General features: G+C 41.7%; 1 protein-coding gene across 2 annotated transcripts in view; it reads left to right on the top strand.

Moving 5' to 3' along the window:
* The window catches only part of LOC100380670 (gamma-aminobutyric acid type A receptor subunit alpha1), a 29,135-nt gene extending 14,194 nt beyond the window's left edge, over window positions 1-14,941 (top strand). For both annotated transcript variants that reach the window (XM_014198037.3, XM_014198036.3), the window contains exons 8-10: window positions 2,234-2,386; window positions 12,806-13,008; window positions 13,511-14,941. In XM_014198037.3, the coding sequence (XP_014053512.1) occupies window positions 2,234-2,386; window positions 12,806-13,008; window positions 13,511-13,837 (683 nt within the window). In that variant the 3' untranslated portion in view covers window positions 13,838-14,941. The remainder of the gene's footprint in view (window positions 1-2,233; window positions 2,387-12,805; window positions 13,009-13,510) is intronic.
* Window positions 14,942-18,396: the final 3,455 nt, after the last annotated feature.

The following is an 18,396-nucleotide window of genomic DNA, read 5'->3' on the forward strand; positions in this document are numbered from 1 at the left end:
TGTAAAATACACTATATATACAAAAGTATGTGGACATCCCTTCAAATTTGTGGATTCGGCTATTTCAGCCACACCCATTTCTGACAGGTGTGTAAAATCGATCACACCGCCATGCAATCGCCATAGACAAACATTGACAGTAGAGTGGCCTTACTGAAGAGCTCAGTGACTTTCAATGTTGCACCGTCATAGGATGTCACCTTTTCAACAAGTCAGTTCGTCAAATTACTGCCCTGTTAGGGCTGCCCCAGTCAAATGTAAGTGCTGTTTTTATGAAGTGGAAATATCTAGGAGCAACAACGGCTCAGCCGTGAAGTGGTAGGCCACACAAGCTCACAGAACGGGACTGCCGAGTGCTGAAGCATGTAGCGCGTAAAAAATAGTCTGTCCTCGGTTGCAACACTCACTACCGAGTTCCAAACTGCCTCTGGAAGCAACGTCAGCACAATAACTGTTCGTCGGGAGCTTAATAATATGGATTTCCATGTCCGAGTAGCCCCACACAATCCTAAGATCACCATGAGTGATGCTAAGTGTCGGCTGGAGTGGTGTAAAGCTCGCAGACATTGGAGGGAGGGAGGGAGGGAGGGAGGCAGGGAGGGAGGGAGGGAGGGAGCGAGCGAGGGAGGGAGCGAGCGAGCGAGAGAGCAAGTGGGACAGAGAGAGATGGACAGAGAGAGAGAGACAGAGGCAGAGAGAGACAAAGCAAGGTCCATACAGAAAGGGTTTGTCGAGATTGTTGTGGAAGAACTTGACTGGCCTGCACAGAGCTCTGACGTCAACCCCATCAAACACCTTTGGGATAAATTGGAACACTGACTGCGAGCCAGGCCAAATTTCCCTACATCAGTGCCGGACCTCACTAATGCTCTTATAGCTGAACGGAAGCAAGTCCTCACATCAATGCTCCAACATCTAGTTGAAAGCCTTCCCAGAAGAGTGGTGGCTGTTACAGCAGCAAATGAGCGACCAACTCCATATTAATGCCCATGATTTTGGAATGACATGTTTGACAAGCAGGTGTCCACATACTTTGGGTCATGTAGTGGCTACCTACACTAAACTTCCCTCTCTGTTCTCTCACTTCCACTGCTCTGTGTTTGTAGGCTTACTCTGAGAACATGTCCCAGATTTCTCATTTCCCTTGTGGGCATCACATCCTTTCCCTTCTTTTTGGTACATTGATACTGGCAAAGGTAGTGACAAAGTAAAATCGGTGACCCCTTTACAGTGCATTTAACTGCAAGCAGAAAGGTAGATTTGAGTGTTTCTGTATTGGTCTGTGTTTGAAAGTGTCAATACCTATCTCATTCAATTGTATATGCTAATTCTGAGGAACCATTGATTTATCAAAACCAATGTAATTAATGTTGCATGACCATTGAATGATTCCTTTGTTGAAATCTCTGTCAAACATAAAGAGCTAATGTATTACTAGCTAAATCAGGGACCATCAACTCAATTCCGCCACTGGCCAGTTTTTTTCTTGAGCCGATGGTCGGGGGCCGGTAACATGATTACAAATCATTTGTATGCAAGTTGACTGCAAGAAGCTCAAACAAATCTAATATTTGACTAAAACAGAATCCTTTCAAACCTTGCAAACATTTGTATACAATCACGTTTCTCTCTGCGTGGGAATACTTGGCAACATATTTCAAATAAATCCACCCGCGGGCCAAATTTGGCGGGCCACACTGACCTAAGCCATTCCCAATGCTGTCGCAGAGCATTCAATATGTTATTGCTCTAAATGCATTGATGAATTGGGTTATTATCAACTAACTCCATGCCACATTATTGAATTAGTTGATAAATGAGACCTAAACAATAGTAATAAATGTCTGCCAATAAAACTACTCCATGTGTGTAACATGACTAACCTCTACAAAGCACATAGACAGACTTCCTCTTCGGTATGGTTTAATAGTCTTACACGACAGCTGAAGATTATGGAGTGCACAAAACCATCACACTACATAGACTAATTGGATGTAATATTTTGTATATCTTTTTTTTTCTAATTGGCTTTTATTTCTGTTTTGGGAGGGGGGTACGTTGACGCAGACAGAACTGTATTCTCACACATTTTTGGAGTATATCAGATCAAATATTTAGGATTCACAGGAGCACTAGAGCTCTATGAAGTGGCTCTCCAACTCAGATGACACAGTCCCTTCTCCTGATTTTCAACTGTTTCTGTTTCCCTCCATCCCACCTTCCCGAAAAACAGGAGAGTATGTTGTCATGACGACACACTTCCACCTGAAGAGGAAGATTGGTTATTTTGTCATCCAGACGTACCTGCCCTGCATCATGACGGTGATCCTGTCCCAGGTGTCCTTCTGGCTCAACAGAGAGTCCGTCCCAGCCAGGACTGTGTTCGGTGAGTCTCTACTACTTCATGCCAAACGTAAACCAGTTGACATACACTCAGTGGTAACAAACCACAGCAGACCTTCACTTTCATTGAGAGTGTGATGGGAACAGAGTGATCCTCGTCACATTGCCTTACTAACGTCCCTTCACATGTAGCTCTGGATTCAATTACTACACTAGATCTCAATTTTGATAGAGTAAGTCGGTCGCCCATCAATGAATGAGTTTGTGTCAAAACGAAGGAAAAGTATCACTGACACTCACATTGGTTGGTTTTCTAAAGTCAGTATAATAAACCAGATTGGTAGAATTATCTTATTACTGTCTGTTCACAGTGGAATTTCAACTTCTATGCTGGCTGAATGTTACTGTCTGTTCACAGTGGAATTTCAACTTCTATGCTGGCTGAATGTTACTGTCTGTTCACAGTGGAATTTCAACTTCTATGCTGGCTGAGTGTGGCTGTGACTGTGGATGTGCGTGTATGTGAGAGAGAGTGCTGTGTGTGTGTCAGCTCGTACGCAACAGCGTCCAAAAGGAAGACTCTTGTTGGTCAGTCTGAAGCATGCTTCTCCTTAGCAGAGCAGAGCACGGTCTAGCTGGGTTGTCCTTGTTTTACCTTCTCCTCTCTCTGCGCATCGCCCATGACAGCGTCTCTCTTGGCCTAGTATTTATTAAAAGAGCTTTCCGAGCTCCATAATACAGCCTTTATGTGAGTGTAAGGAAGAGGGTTTTTCAGCACCAGTCCTAGACTGTACTATGTTTGCTGCAGGGTTCCTGTGGTGCTGTTGCCTACCTGGTTCTGTTCATCACATGGCAGAGAGAGGAGTAGGGGAATGAGGTTGACCTAGATGCATAAGCTGACATATGGAATTGTTTTAAGATGGTTATACTGTGGATCATTTAGCTATTTGATTTAGAATTGTAGGACCCCTTTAGGTATATATATATATATATATATATATATATATATATATATATATATATATATATATATATATATATATACACACATCTAGGTCAATATATATATATATATTCTGCTCAAAAAAATAAAGGGAACACTTAAACAACACAATGTAACTCCAAGTCAATCACAGTTCTGTGAAATCAAACTGTCCACTTAGGAAGCAACACTGATTGATAATAAATGTCACATGCTGTTGTGCAAATGGAATAGACAACAGGTGGAAATTATAGGCAATTAGCAAGACACCCCCAATAAAGGAGTGGTTCTGCAGGTGGGGACCACAGACCACTTCTCAGTTCCTATGCTTCCTGGCTGATGTTTTGGTCACTTTTGAATGCTGGCGGTGCTTTCACTCTAGTGGTAGCATGAGACGGAGTCTACAACCCACACAAGTGGCTCAGGTAGTGCAGCTCATCCAGGATGGCACATCAATGCGAGCTGTGGCAAGAAGGTTTGCTGTATCTGTCAGCGTAGTGTCCAGAGCATGGAGGCGCTACCAGGAGACAGGCCAGTACATCAGGAGACGTGGAGGAGGCCATAGGAGGGCAACAACCCAGCAGCAGGACCGCTACCTCCGCCTTTGTGCAAGGAGGAGCAGGAGGAGCACTGCCAGAGCCCTGCAAAATGACCTCCAGCAGGCCACAAATGTGCATGTGTCTGCTCAAACGGTCAGAAACAGACTCCATGAGGGTAGTATGAGGGCCCGACGTCCACAGGTGGGGGTTGTGCTTACAGCCCAACACCGTGCAGGACGTTTGGCATTTGCCAGAGAACACCAAGATTGGCAAATTCGCCACTGGCGCCCTGTGCTCTTCACAGATGAAAGCAGGTTCACACTGAGCACATGTGACAGACGTGACAGTCTGAAGACGCCGTGGAGAACGTTCTGCTGCCTGCAACATCCTCCAACATGACCGGTTTGGCGGTGGGTCAGTCATGGTGTGGGGTGGCATTTCTTTGGGGGGCCACACAGCCCTCCATGTGCTCGCCAGAGGTAGCCTGACTGCCATTAGGTACCGAGATGAGATCCTCAGACCTCTTGTGAGACCATATGCTGGTGCGGTTGGCCCTGGGTTCCTCCTAATGCAAGACAATGCTAGACCTCATGTGGCTGGAGTGTGTCAGCAGTTCCTGCAAGAGGAAGGCATTGATGCTATGGACTAGCCCGCCCGTTCCCCAGACCTGAATCCAATTGAGCACATCTGGGACATCATGTCTCGCTCCATCCACCAACGCCACGTTGCATCACAGACTGTCCAGGAGTTGGCGGATGCTTTAGTCCAGGTCTGGGAGGAGATCCCTCAGGAGACCATCTGCCACCTCATCAGGAGCATGCCCAGGCGTTGTAGGGAGGTCATACTGGCACGTGGAGGCCACACACACTACTGAGCCTCATTTTGACTTGTTATAAGGACATTACATCAAAGTTGGATCAGCCTGTAGTGTGGTTTTCCACTTTAATTTTGAGTGTGACTCCAAATCCAGACCTGCATGGGTTGATAAATTGGATTTCCATTGATTATTTTTGTGTGATTTTGTTGTCAACACATTCAACTATGTAAAGATAAAAGTATTTAATAAGATTATTTCATTCATTCAGATCTAGGATGTGTTATTTTAGTGTTCCCTTTATTTTTTTGAGCAGTGTATATAAAAATATTGATTTGGGCCTTTACTTCTAAGCCCATAAAAGTGACAAAAAGGGCAGAAAAGGACAGTAAAACAATTAATCATAAGTAGCAAGGTTTTGAAGTGTTGTAGGAAATATATACATATATCTTTTTTTACACATATTGAAGCTCTATTTTTTGGGTAGGAACAAAACTACCTTCATACTTAGATTAGTTTTTTAAACCGGAACTGGTTACCTTCAGACGAGTCCTAGAGAACACCATCATGTTCGTGATGAGATGGTGACACGGTCTGACAAACACTGCTGTAACTCTGCCACCTTTCAATGCAGATGCGGAAGTGCTACACTGGCAGATGCGGTGGATTGAGACGCAATACAGTGGCTTGCAAAAGTATTCACCCCCTTGGCATTTTTCCTATTTTGTTGCCTTACAACCTGGAATTAAAATAGATTTTTCAGGGGGTTTGTATCATTTAATGTACACAACATGCCTAAATATAAATATAAATGCAAAATATTTTTTATTGTGAAACAAACAAGAAGACAAAAAACGGAATACTTCAGCATGCATAACTATTCAACCCCCCCCCCCCCCCCCCCCCCAAAAGTCAATACTTTGTAGAGCCACCTTTTGCAGCAATTACAGCTGCAAGTCTCTTGGGGTATGTCTCTATAAGCTTGGCACATCTAGCCACTGGGATTTCTGCCCATTCTTCAAGGAATAACTGCTCCAGCTCCTTCAAGTTGGATGGGTTCGTCTGGTGTACAGCAATCTTTAAGTCATACCACAGATTCTCAATTGGATTGAGGTCTGGGCTTTGACTAGGCCATTCCAAGACAATTAAATGTTTCCCTTAAACCACTTGAGTGTTGCTTTAGCAGAATGCTTTAGCAGGTCATTGTCCTGCTGGAAGGTGAACCTCCGTCCCAGTCTCAAATCTCTGGAAGACTGAAACAGGTTTCCCTCAAGAATTTCCCTGTGTTTAGCGCCATCCATCATTCCTTCAATTCTGACCAGTTTCCCAGTCCCTGACGATGAAAATCATTCCCATAGCATGATACTGCCACCACCATGCTTCACTGTGGGGATGGTGTTCGCGGGGTGATGAGAGGGGTTGGGTTAGTGCCAGACATAGTGTTTTCCTTGATGTCCAAAAAGCTCAATTTTAGTCTCATCTGAGCAGAGTACCTTCTTCCATATGTTTGGGGAGTCTCCCACATGCCTTTTGGAGAACACCAAACGTGTTTGCTTACATTTTTCTTTAAGCAATGCCTTTATTCTGGCCACTCTTCCGTAAAGCCCAGGTCTATGGAGTATATGGCTTAAAGGGGTTCTATGGACAGATACTCCAATCTCCTCTGTGGAGCTTTGCTGCTCCTTCAGGGTAATCTTTGGTCTCTTTGTTGCCTCTCTGATGAATACCCTCCTTGTCTGGTCCGTGAGTTTTGGTGGGCAGCCCTCTCTTGGCAGGTTTGTTGTAGTGCCATATTCTTTCCATTTTTTAATAATGGATTTATTGGTGCTCTGTGAGATGTTCAAAGTTTCTGATATTTTTTTATAACCCAACCATGATCTGTACTTCTCCACAACTTTGTGCCTGACCTGTCTGGAGAGCTCCTTGGTCTTCATGGTTCCGCTTGCTTGGTGGTGCCGCTTGCTTAGTGGTGTTGCTGACTCTGGGGCCTTTCAGAACAGGTGTATATATGCTGAGATCATGTGACACTTAGATTGCACACAGGTGGACTTTATTTAACTAATTATGTGACTTCTGAAGGTAATTGGTTGCACCAGATCTTATTTAGAGGCTTCATAGCAAAGGGGGTAAATACATATGCACGCACCATTTTAATTTACATTTATTTATAGAATTATTTTAATCAAGTTATTTTTTTAATTTCACTTCATCAATTTGTACTATTTTGTGTATGTCCATTACATTAAATCCAAATAAAAATCCATTTAAATTACAGGTTGTAATGCAACAAAATAGGAAAAATGCTAAGGGGGTGAATACTTTTGCAAGGCACTGTATCTCTATCTTAAACTGAAAGATTTTGATGGGGATCGTGTTGTTATGTAACTTAGATTGACACACCGGTGCTTCAATCAACTCTAGGCTATTGACAAACAGTTAATTTATGGTTGCTATTCTTATTGATTGTTTTTCAGTTGAGACAGTTGAATTTAAGATTCAAATAATCAGCTGTACACGCTTGTATCGGTACTATACTGTACTATACTGTACTGTATGTGTACTAATGTTTTATACTGATGTTTGTAACAAGCATGTCTTATCAACTCTTCAAATGTAACTTGTTCAAGACATTAAGAAATAATGAGTGAAATTAGGGTAGTAGTATTTGTCTCATCAAGTCATATTAACTAACATAAGATATTGTAGTGTATTAACTCCTGGTTTATAGATTCCGTGTGAGTGAGAAAACACAGCATACACACACAGCCTCCCTTTTAGATAAATAGGCAATTTAAAAACACAGCAGTGGGTTAGGTAGGGTTATCTATTTGTCGTTGTTACGATAAAGAAGGCAGATAAATTCAGAGCCAGATTATTGCAGTGGAAAAACTATTTGCTATTTATTTATTTATCATCCCAATAAAATAAAATACATATATGGTAATGATTATATGGCTCTGAAACGAAAATTGAATGAATATGTTACGTTATATTACATTTTGGAGCAAATACCCTGTCCTTTATTCTCTCTCTGTGGCTGTCATAGACATCAACTGTGCTCAGAAGATTAGCTGTCTTTCTTCCCTGCTCTTAAAGCTATTCACAGTGTATGTACTGGCTGTGCTGTGCCCAGCTGCTTTTTGATATATCTGCTGATTAAGGTACAATGGAAGCGAAAGAGAGAGAGAGAGAGAAAGAGAGAGACAGTGAGAGAGAGAGAGAGAGAGAGAGAGGGAGAGAGAGTGAGGAGAGAGAGGGAGAGAGAGTGAAAGAGAGAGAGTGAGAGATTGGGAGCGAGAGAGAGTGAGAGAGAGAGTGAGAGAGAGAGACAGCAAGAGAGAGAGTGAGTGAGAGAGACAGCGAGAGAGAGTGAGTGAGAGAGATAGAGAGAGAGACAGTGGGAGGGTGTGTGGTTGTGTGTGGGGGGGGTGGTTGTGTGTGTGTGTGTGTGTGTGTGTGTGTGTGTGTGTGTGTGTGTGTGTGTGTGTGTGTGTGTGTGTGTGTGTGTGTGTGTGTGTGTGTGTGTGTGTGTGTGTGTGTGTGTGTGTGTGTGTTTTATTTTTATTTATTTCACCTTTATTTAACCAGGTAGGCAAGTTGAGAACAAGTTCTCATTTACAATTGCGACCTGGCCAAGATAAAGCAAAGCAGTTCGACACATACAATAACATACAATAACACAGAGTTACACATGGAGTAAAACAAACTTACAGTCAATAATACAGTAGAAAAATAAGTCTATATACAATGTGAGCAAATGAGGTGAGATAAGGGAGGTAAAGGCAAAAAAGGCCATGGTGGCAAAGTAAATACAATATAGCAAGTAAAACACTGGAATGGTAGATTTGTAGTGGAAGAAAGTGCAAAGTAGAAATAGAAATAATGGGGTGCAAAGGAGCAAAATAAATAAATAAATACAGTAGGGGAAGAGGTAGTTGTTTGGGCTAAATTATAGATGGGCTATGTACCGGTGCAGTGATCTGTGAGCTGCTCTGACAGCTGGTGCTTAAAGCTAGTGAGGGAGATAAGTGTTTCAAGTTTCAGAGATTTTTGTAGTTCGTTCCAGTCATTGGCAGCAGAGAACTGGAAGGAGAGACGGCCAAAGGAGGAATTGGCTTTGGGGGTGACCAGAGAGATATACCTACTGGAGCGTGTGCTACAGGTGGGTGCTGCTATGGTGACCAGTGAGGGGAGATGAGGGGGGACTTTATCTAGCAGGGTCTTGTAGATGACCTGGAGCCAGTGGGTTTGGCGACGAGTATGAAGCAAGGGCCAGCCAACGTCGGCGTACAGGTCGCAGTGGTGGGTAGTATATGGGGCTTTGGTGACAAAACGGATGGCACTGTGATAGACTGCATCCAGTTTATTGAGTAGGGTATTGGAGGCTATTTTGTAAATTACATCGTCGAAGTCGAGGATCGGTAAGATGGTCAGTTTTACGAGGGTATGTTTGGCAGCTTGAGTGAAGGATGCTTTTTTGCGAAATAGGAAGCCAATTCTAGATTTAATTTTGGATTGGAGATGTTTGATGTGAGTCTGGAAGGAGAGCTTACAGTCTAACCAGACACCTAGGTATTTGTAGTTGTCCACATATTCTAAGTCAGAACCGTCCAGAGTAGTGATGCTGGATGAGCGGGCAGGTGCGGGCAGCGATCGGTTGAAGAGCATGCATTTGTGACTGTGGGTGGACAGACCAGTCAGCTATGGAGATGTGATGCTGGCACATGTCTTTCTTGCAACATTCCCCCCAGTAAACACTCTCTCAAACAGTCCCAGAGCACCGCTATACAACATCTTCTGGGTTGCTGTGTGCCACTGGCATGGTTAGACGTACAGAATACGTTTTAGTTATTGATAAGCCATGAATAAAGCAGTAGCCTTAAGGTTGACACAGCAGGCTTCTCTGATAGGTGAATAGAGAGGACCACAGAAGTTAAATATGAGTTTTATTTGAGAGTTCATTTGATATACTTGATTTATTGGTTATGATTCATCCATGATTTCCTTGTGACAGCGTTTTCTATCTAAGCAAGCAAGGTATGACCGTCTCATTGCCCCACCTTTCCACAGACATTTCTAATTTCATTTTTGCAGTGTACCTTTTTCACACTATTACTCTTTATCTCTAAAATGTTCTTCCCTGCTACCTACTGTGTGTGTGGAGGCAAACCTTGTTAGAAGATGTGTTGATCTGAATCAAATGGCAGTGCTTCTGCACACGGAGCTAAATTGAGTGGAAGGAATACCAAAAATTTAGCTAAACCACTACTAATCCACACAGAACTTTCCAGATGTTCAATAAGGGCCACCACGCACAGTCTATTAGTCCAACTGGTCAAATAGAGTAATTTAATGAATCAGTCGCTGTACTCATTTAGATGAGAAAGAATCTGAATCCCGAACAGGGTTTCTCTGTTCTATAAGTAAATGTTACCATGCCCAACACATGACTTTGTTTGCATTCCACACATCATTTGGGATTTTAACACTTGTTTTGTTAGGGGGTGGGGGAAGGGTTGTGAAGAGTAACAAAGTTAGAGCCGGCGAGTTGTTTCCATGGCAACACAGCTTGCTGTCTTTATTTATGATAGTGGGAAAGAGTGTGGTGGGGAAATGAGGGATGGAGGCTTCTGCCTTAAACCAGCCTCATGACTGGCTGGTGCATGCCCCTCCCACTTCCCCAAACCCACTTATCCATCCAAACCCCCCGTCCCCCTGCAAATCTTCTTCAGGCACGGTTAGATGCAGTTGTGATGGATTCCAGCTGAGCTCCTAACAAAAGGGTGGCGTGTAGGGGACCTCAACTTCTAATCACCCCCGGCAAATCTCCTAGCATGGAAATCCAGCCAGTGATGATCTAGACTGAGGTGACTGAGCTGCTGAGGGGATAATGTCATGTTGGCGACGCTGCCTTTCACAACACCTAGCTATTTCTACTGTGAAGCCCTGTCCTGACACAAAAACACTCTAAGCCCATGATGGACCCACATGATGACAGTAATAGAAAGCTGATTTGACACCGTACAATAAAGAAAAGTGTCCGAGGTCGACTTTATGATTGTTTTTATGGCAGTGAAAAGACATCTGGATGGTAGTATGACCTTTCAAAGTAATTCCACCGCTGTCATAGCACTCTAGTCGAGTAGAAATGATATCATAGCTTGGCCTTATACAAGGCTATCTGCAAAATCTAGTGGTCCCTCTACAAATGGAGTGGAATGGAGTGAACATGCATATTTTGGGGACATTTTAGTTTTTAATTGTTTTATTATTTGTTGCTGACGTGATTGTATTATTAGCATCACTTTGTAAGCCTCATGTAACTCTATGAACTCAGAATAGAATGAGCGTGAATGGGATGTAGGACTATGAGTCATCATCACATCATCGGAACGAGAGAATTCATCATTCTGATGGCAAACAATAACATTCAGAGCTCAGAGGAGAACGTTAATCGCTCCACTGCCAGATGCTTTCGTGGCTTTGAGATTGCGTGCGTGTGCTGTCTCATTTGTGATTGAAAAAAAATGTTTTTATTTAGTAAGGTCATAAGAGTTAAATAGACATCAAAGAGCCTCACACACCACCATGGAAAATTATTTTCAAATTTTCTTCGTGATATTTTTGTGAAGTCTAGAATAATTCTGCATTTCACCGTGAGAAAAATAGTTTTCTTTTCTATTCTCATCAACAAAAGGAATTCAAAAGGAGTACAATTAATTAGAATAAGGTTGGCTAAAAACCAAGTCACAGGACCAAGGTCAAACCAAGTCGCAGGACCAAGGTCAAACCAAGTCACAGGACCAAGGTCAAACCAAGTCACAGGACCAAGGTCAAACCAAGTCACAGGACCAAGGTCAAACCAAGTCACAGGACCAAGGTCAAACCAAGTCACAGGACCAAGGTCAATGGAGTCACTGAGTTTTAACCTATCTCTAAAACACCAGGCTGATTCTCTGATTTGTCTAATCTCTCCATCTCAGTCTCAGTCAACACAGTCATCCAAGCAGAGCAGAGCAGAGTAGGGAGAGACAACAGTAGTTTATAAGCGTATGTTGGAGTTCAGCTTACTGTATACTCCTGAGTTTTATGTCCAATGTCCAATGTATTTGTACAGTATGTTGACTTTGTTGACTGTGTGTCTGTATCCTGTCTGTACATTGTCTATTGCTGGCAGCACCAATTCATAAAGTCAAATTCTAGGTATGGGTAAATGTAATTCATGAATAAGTGATTCTGATTCTGCTGACAAGGCTAACACTATCCTTTCTCTATATACCTGTTTTAGCCAGTACCATTGCAGTATAACACAGGGGTGGTGGAGGAAGACTCTGTATACTGGCCAGTTCATGACCAGTCTCTCCTTCTGTCCCTTGAATTGCCTTGGCCCCAGCCGAGTTCTCTGTGTAAGCCGCTGGGCTGTTATTGTTTTGTGGTGTAAACATCTGCAGCAGTCCGTGTGGATGAGCAATGTACCGACAGACATCCCCTGACCTGCTTCTCTTTTCCAACAGCCCTGCTCTCACCTCTGCTTTAACAAGCCCCATCTATAGTACATGATGACCTCACATAACCCTGTAGGCTTAACACCCTCCTTCTTTCTGTTTTTAAGTTCATCCAACCTTTTGTGCGCAGGTATTATGCAGGCTTAAAAAGAAACGCATGTGTTTTGGTGCTTCTATCAAACCTAAATGATGTCTCCACCGGCATGACATGATAATTCCTATTTCTCTGGGGCTGCAGCCTCGTTTTTCTGGTAATGCATGAAGTTGGAATCAGGGATGCATTGGAGAAGTTGGCAAGCTTTGCGGCAGCTAATCAAAATGTAATGTTCAGGATGCCAACATAATGGTAGCTTATGCTTCATCCATTTAAGCAATTTTACCCAGTGACCAATTATGTTGTTACTGATTCAAGATGTGCAGTGTTACATATGTCAACAACAGTGTGTATTACTCTGACCAGAACATCACCATTTTGTAAATGCCCACACGTGCTAGATTGGACAGAGTGTGTAGTTGTTGGATGTAATATGTGTATTTAGCCTACAATGTGAAACCCAAACAAGCAAGAATATGCTTTGTTCCATTCTAGAATGTAACCCATTCTCCCTCTCTGTCCATACAGGAGTGACAACTGTGCTGACCATGACCACCCTCAGTATCAGTGCTAGGAACTCTCTCCCCAAGGTGGCCTATGCCACAGCCATGGACTGGTTCATTGCAGTCTGCTATGCCTTTGTCTTCTCTGCCCTCATTGAGTTTGCTACAGTCAACTACTTCACAAAGAGGGGCTACGCCTGGGATGGAAAAAGTGTGGTGCCAGAGAAGGTGTTCTTCCTCTTATCCCCCATAAAATATATTGTATTTTAAAAAATATATAAATTACGTATTTTGTGACATATTAAGATAAAAAACCTCAAATTGTTTCTAAACATCAAGATCGGGAGTGTTCTACCTAAAACCAGAGCAGTTAGTTGGAGCACAACATGGAGGGTTGGTTTTATGTCATTTGCTCATCTCAGTGAAAATTAGATTCATGGGACATGACAAGAACATGAATAGTTTAGTGTTCCTCCATAGTGTTCAGCTTGTCACTGTGTCACCAGTGCAGTTACAACTACAATACATTACTATGCTATGTGGTCTTCAGCTTTTCCTGAACAACACTGAGAGTGGTATTAGACAAGCTCTCATACAATGTTTTGCCATGTTTTGTTATACTTATCTGTAAAGGTTGTCCCGAAATGTAAATTGCTAGCTTCTCAATGTGCTTTGTTGGTTGGTTTCTCATAAGCTAACCCAAGGAACTGTCTGTTTACCTCTCATGCAGCAAAAGAAGAAGAAGGAGTCCCTCCTGAAGAAGAACAACACCACAGCCTACACTGCCGCTACTGCTACAGCCTTCGCTCCAAACATTGCCAGAGATCCTGGTTTGGCCACCATTGCCAAAAGTGCTCCCCCTCCCCCCACTGAGCCCAAGGAAGAGCCAAAGCCCAAGCCACCAGAGGCCAAGAAGACCTTCAACAGCGTCAGCAAGATCGACAGGATCGCCAGAATAGCCTTCCCGTTACTCTTTGGAACCTTTAACCTGGTCTACTGGGCAACTTACTTGAATAAAAAGCCTAAATTACAGGGTATGACCCCGGGATCCCACTAATCTCAATCCCCCTTTCTTTTTTTCCCGAATGTTTATTTTCTGAAAACATGGTTTCCATGCTGGTTGAATTCCCAGTCGCCACATTGCTTTAATGTCAAATACCTTCCAAGATAAAAAAAAATAGAAAAGAGTAAAGGTCTTAGGATCTGAGCAATGTGGTGACTATTTCATGGGAATTGTTTTTGGGGGGGAGGGATTATGCTACTCAAGAAAATATGTAATAAATAATATATGGTATACACAAGAGAATGCAGTTCTACAAATGCACATAGCCCAACAATTGTTAAGGATCTATTATTTGTTTTTGTTTTCTGATATATGTTCACTTGTTGTTTTGCATTACATTTTTAACACTGTAAAAGAAAATCGTGTTTTTGCATGGATTGGGCATTTTTCTTTTCAAAGATCAATCAGCATTTATTTGACCGATGGACCAGTTTGTTTGATATCAGTGACAAAATGCTACCTTCAATCTTCATCAAATATTCCTCTATTCTCTGTAGTTGATGTTTTGGGGTTTGTTCATTTCCTTTTGTTGAAAGAATCAAGATAGGGGTTCAGCAATAGCAATAAAACATGTCTCAATGGAAACAATGTCATTCATTCATCGATTTTAGAAGAAGCTAAATGATTTTATTATTTCTATGTGCAACATTAGGAATAATATTCATTTAGTTGTTTTGTAAATATGATCAAGTGTTAGAGATGTCAACATTATGTTTAAGCTTTTCAAAGAGTAACTAATGGTATACATATACAACTCCTGTCAAAAAAATAGGTTTTCTTTCTTTAACTGTTTATGAAACATTGAAAATAGTTTGTATGAAGAGAGTATTTACTGGTTCACTCCAAAGTGACTGTTTCTTACCAAGTCAGTGTTCCACTGATCGCTGGTCAACGTTGCCAATGGTTATCAAGTTATCAAGTACTTATCAAGTATAAGTTAATATATATTCAACTAATTCCATAGCTGTGTGTATGTGCCTACTTCCACCAACAATGTGTCAAGGTCTGGGATAGTAATGAGTAAGAATGTAAAACTGTCGAAATCTAAATGTCGGAATGCATTTTATATTTAGAATTAAAAAACACTATTATTCTTTATTTTGGTTTCTGGTTTCTATGGCAGAGATGAGCCGCTAAAGGGACATTTGTACAGGGCCCAGAGGACTGTCAGCAACATTGTAAACTTTCTAAGATGGCTGGTAGCATTGAGTGTTGCACCGGGCGGGCAGTGGCAAACACATTGAGAGTGAAGAGCAGTGCCACTAAGGAAAGGCTACTCCCATGATTGATGACACTAAGTTTTCCATCCTGCTCTATTCCGTGACCCTGTGATGGTGCCGTAGTTCCCATCTTCTGTTGCCGATGTTTTAGACAACACTCAAAACGTACCTGCTACGCTGCCTTCAGTCTCACATGCCATTAGAGGAATGCTTATTTTTGGACTGCATCTGTTGCTGCTTGATGTTGATGAGAGAGAAGGCGGAGGCACTCAACTCTATTGGCTAGTGCTATGTTCTGCGCATAGGAAATGTCCTGTAGTTCTTTGACAGTATTGAATATCTATATTTTTGTAGCATGATGTCAATCCCTCCTCAGAGAGAACCAACAGATTCTAAAGCAAACGTGAAAACATGTTTGCTATCTTTTTATTTTCTCATTCCAACAGATAATGTTTTCCCAGAAGTGGCAAGTTAAAGTTAATTGTCCTTCTCAAATTCTGTTGATGTAGCAATATTGATTAGCAAGGGCTTTTTGAAAATCTGAATTTAAAACATACATTGTCCAGGGTGATATCCATGGTGGCTTTATGGTGATCTCAGTAGTCATAGTTCCATGTGTATTGTTGTAATCCAAAATATCTTTGGATTAACGATCACGAGCGATAGCTTTTATTTTTTCTTCTCTGTGGTTTTCAAGCCGTCAGCACCTGACTTGCTTTCAGAAATCTATGATCCAATTTGAGAGTGGGGGTACTGTATAGCATGGGTTTGGGTGTTTTTACAGTAAGTGGGTTTTATAGTACTGGACATTGTGCAGTGGTGACGACATCTCTGGACCTTGTAGAAAGACTAGAGTGTATTGTATATCAGTGCACAGGGGTGAAAAGGTCAGTGTTTCCCAGAGAGAGAAGGAGAGAGTCAGTTGCATTATGACCAATAGACAGAATCCATTCCTGGAGATGGAGGGCTTTCAGTATGCAGGTTCACTCTGCCGTGCACAGAGTAGTCTGTTTCAAACTGCGTCAGGAACACAAGTTCCGTGTGAAATGTACAAATATAAATACATAGATAATTCAATTCAAACGTATTGTATGGATGTTTAATATCATGACGAAAACAGTATAAATATATATATAATATACATAATGCATATATGACTATTTCATAAAACATACTAGCTAAGATAGTGATAAATATTGTTTGTACCAACCTATTGTTATGCATTTTGCACATTAGAAGCATACTTTACATGTATGTAGTCAGCTTTGTGCTATGCAAGGACAGCTTTGCACCACGTTAATTAACTTTTTTCTTTGACCGTTGTGTTTCCAATTAAAAAAGTATTGTAAAAAGCTTAACTCTTTAATCAACCATGCAACCTACTTAGCCGTTTAACCATTTTTTTCTGCTGGGTAATCACAAAGTTGATAGTGATTGTGAATTACTCTTCCATTATTTCTTGATGTACAGGTCTGAATCTAATGATGGTTGATGGAAAGTTGATGGCTTTGAATGTTGATTGCATTTTTTGGTGGGGGGGATATGGTAATAAAGTTAATCAATTGAAAACCTCAAGCCAAAGTATATCAAGTTCACATAAATATTTTTATTTGAGGATAAAATTTATCAGATTTGATAATATAATCTGAGACTGATGAATTGCAGACTGGATGAATAAATGTTTTTCTTTTCCACATAGCTAGCACTTTAGTTTTAGAGATAGCTAAATCCCTGAAGGGTTCCTCTATCATTTAGCAAATGAAAACCTGAGCTACAATTTATTTCATAGTGGAAAGTGGACCCACACCACTTGTTGTTATTCTGGCATACTCATTTAGGAAGGCATTGTATTTGCTCCATAGCACTGGCTGTGGAATCTGTGGCACATTTTTAAACATGAGCTTCCAACCCCTTACCCTTTTACATTCATCAGCTGTAACATGTAAAAGTACCTCAAACCGATCCCCTATGTTGGAGACCAAGTGATCCCCCATCGAGAATCCTCCATCGAGAATCATCCATCGTTGCTTTTCAAAGTTGGGTCTTTGATCAATATTAGGTGCCTGTGGGAGTTTCTTGTTTTCTTGTGCATTTATTTATCAGGCATACAAATGTAAATAAATCGGAAATAAAACCAAATTTTCGAAAGCGCAAATGTTGCAGATATATAATGGATGAGGGTGAAAGGCATCCACACACACTGATATGTAACATCTGATAAATGACAAAAGATGATGGAGAAGGGAAAGGATTCTGTTGGATTGGATTGAAAGGTGCATCTTCTGTAAATGTCTGGTTTCGTTATAAAATGACCCTCAGTAGAATCTGATTCTCAACATACGTCTTTAAATAAACCTGGTCATGTTGACATTTTTATCAGTGTGTAATAAATTATTAAAATGCCAACACATCGTTCTTTTATGACTTGGCATATTATGCTTTCTGTTCCTTTTACAACCAAAGATAATACTTGAGAACTGACAGTTCATACATTTATGTGTCTCTTGGGGAATGGACAACTCAAATGCATAAGAGTGAGACCGTTGCAGCTTATTACACATACGTAAAATACATTTGTCAGGGACTCAAAGGGACATTAAGTGAAATTGTTGTAAATAACAATACATAACAGAGAGATCTCCTCTGGTTAAACTGATGTACAGTACTGTAAAGCTCTCCAACAACATCCTAATCAGAAGAAGGTCCCAGAGCCCTACTATTACCCAAATGATGATCTCTCTCTCTCTCCTCTCTCTCTCTCTCTCTCTCTCTCTCTCTCTCTCTCTCTCTCTCTCTCTCTCCTCTCTCTCTCTCTCTCTCTCTCTTCTCTCTCTCTCTCCTCTCTCTCTCTCTCTCTCTCTCCTCTCTCTCCTCTCTCTCTCTCTCTCTCCTCTCTCTCATCTCTCATCTCTCTCCTCTCTCTCTCTCTCTCTCCTCTCTCTCTCTCCTCTCGTTAGGAAACACACTAACCAATGGCTATAAACTCCCCCTTTTACAGCTCTCAGGCCGTGGGGACACTCATATAAATAATGTTCTGCTTCGTTCACTAACCATGAATGTTCTGCGTGTGAGAGAGAGTCAAGAGGGAAAAAATACCCGTTCATTATATGCAGTGTCTAAGATAGGAGTCTAAAGTTAATTTCAATTCAGTAGGAAATTGTCTGTTGACTCTGTTTTATGCTGAGTAAAAGTTCATTGGTTGAGACTTCACATACCAGCAGAGAGAGGGAGGTAGCTCGCTTTCCTCTACGTCTTTCAAGTGTTGGTGATGGGCCATCCTCTTTCTTCCCCCTGTCCCTACCACCGTCACTTTCAGTTGCAGAAGAACGTGCG

The sequence above is a fragment of the Salmo salar genome, chromosome 04 (genome assembly GCF_965601325.2).
Source record: "Salmo salar chromosome 04, fSalSal1, whole genome shotgun sequence".
Classification (NCBI taxonomy): Eukaryota; Metazoa; Chordata; class Actinopteri; order Salmoniformes; family Salmonidae; genus Salmo; species Salmo salar.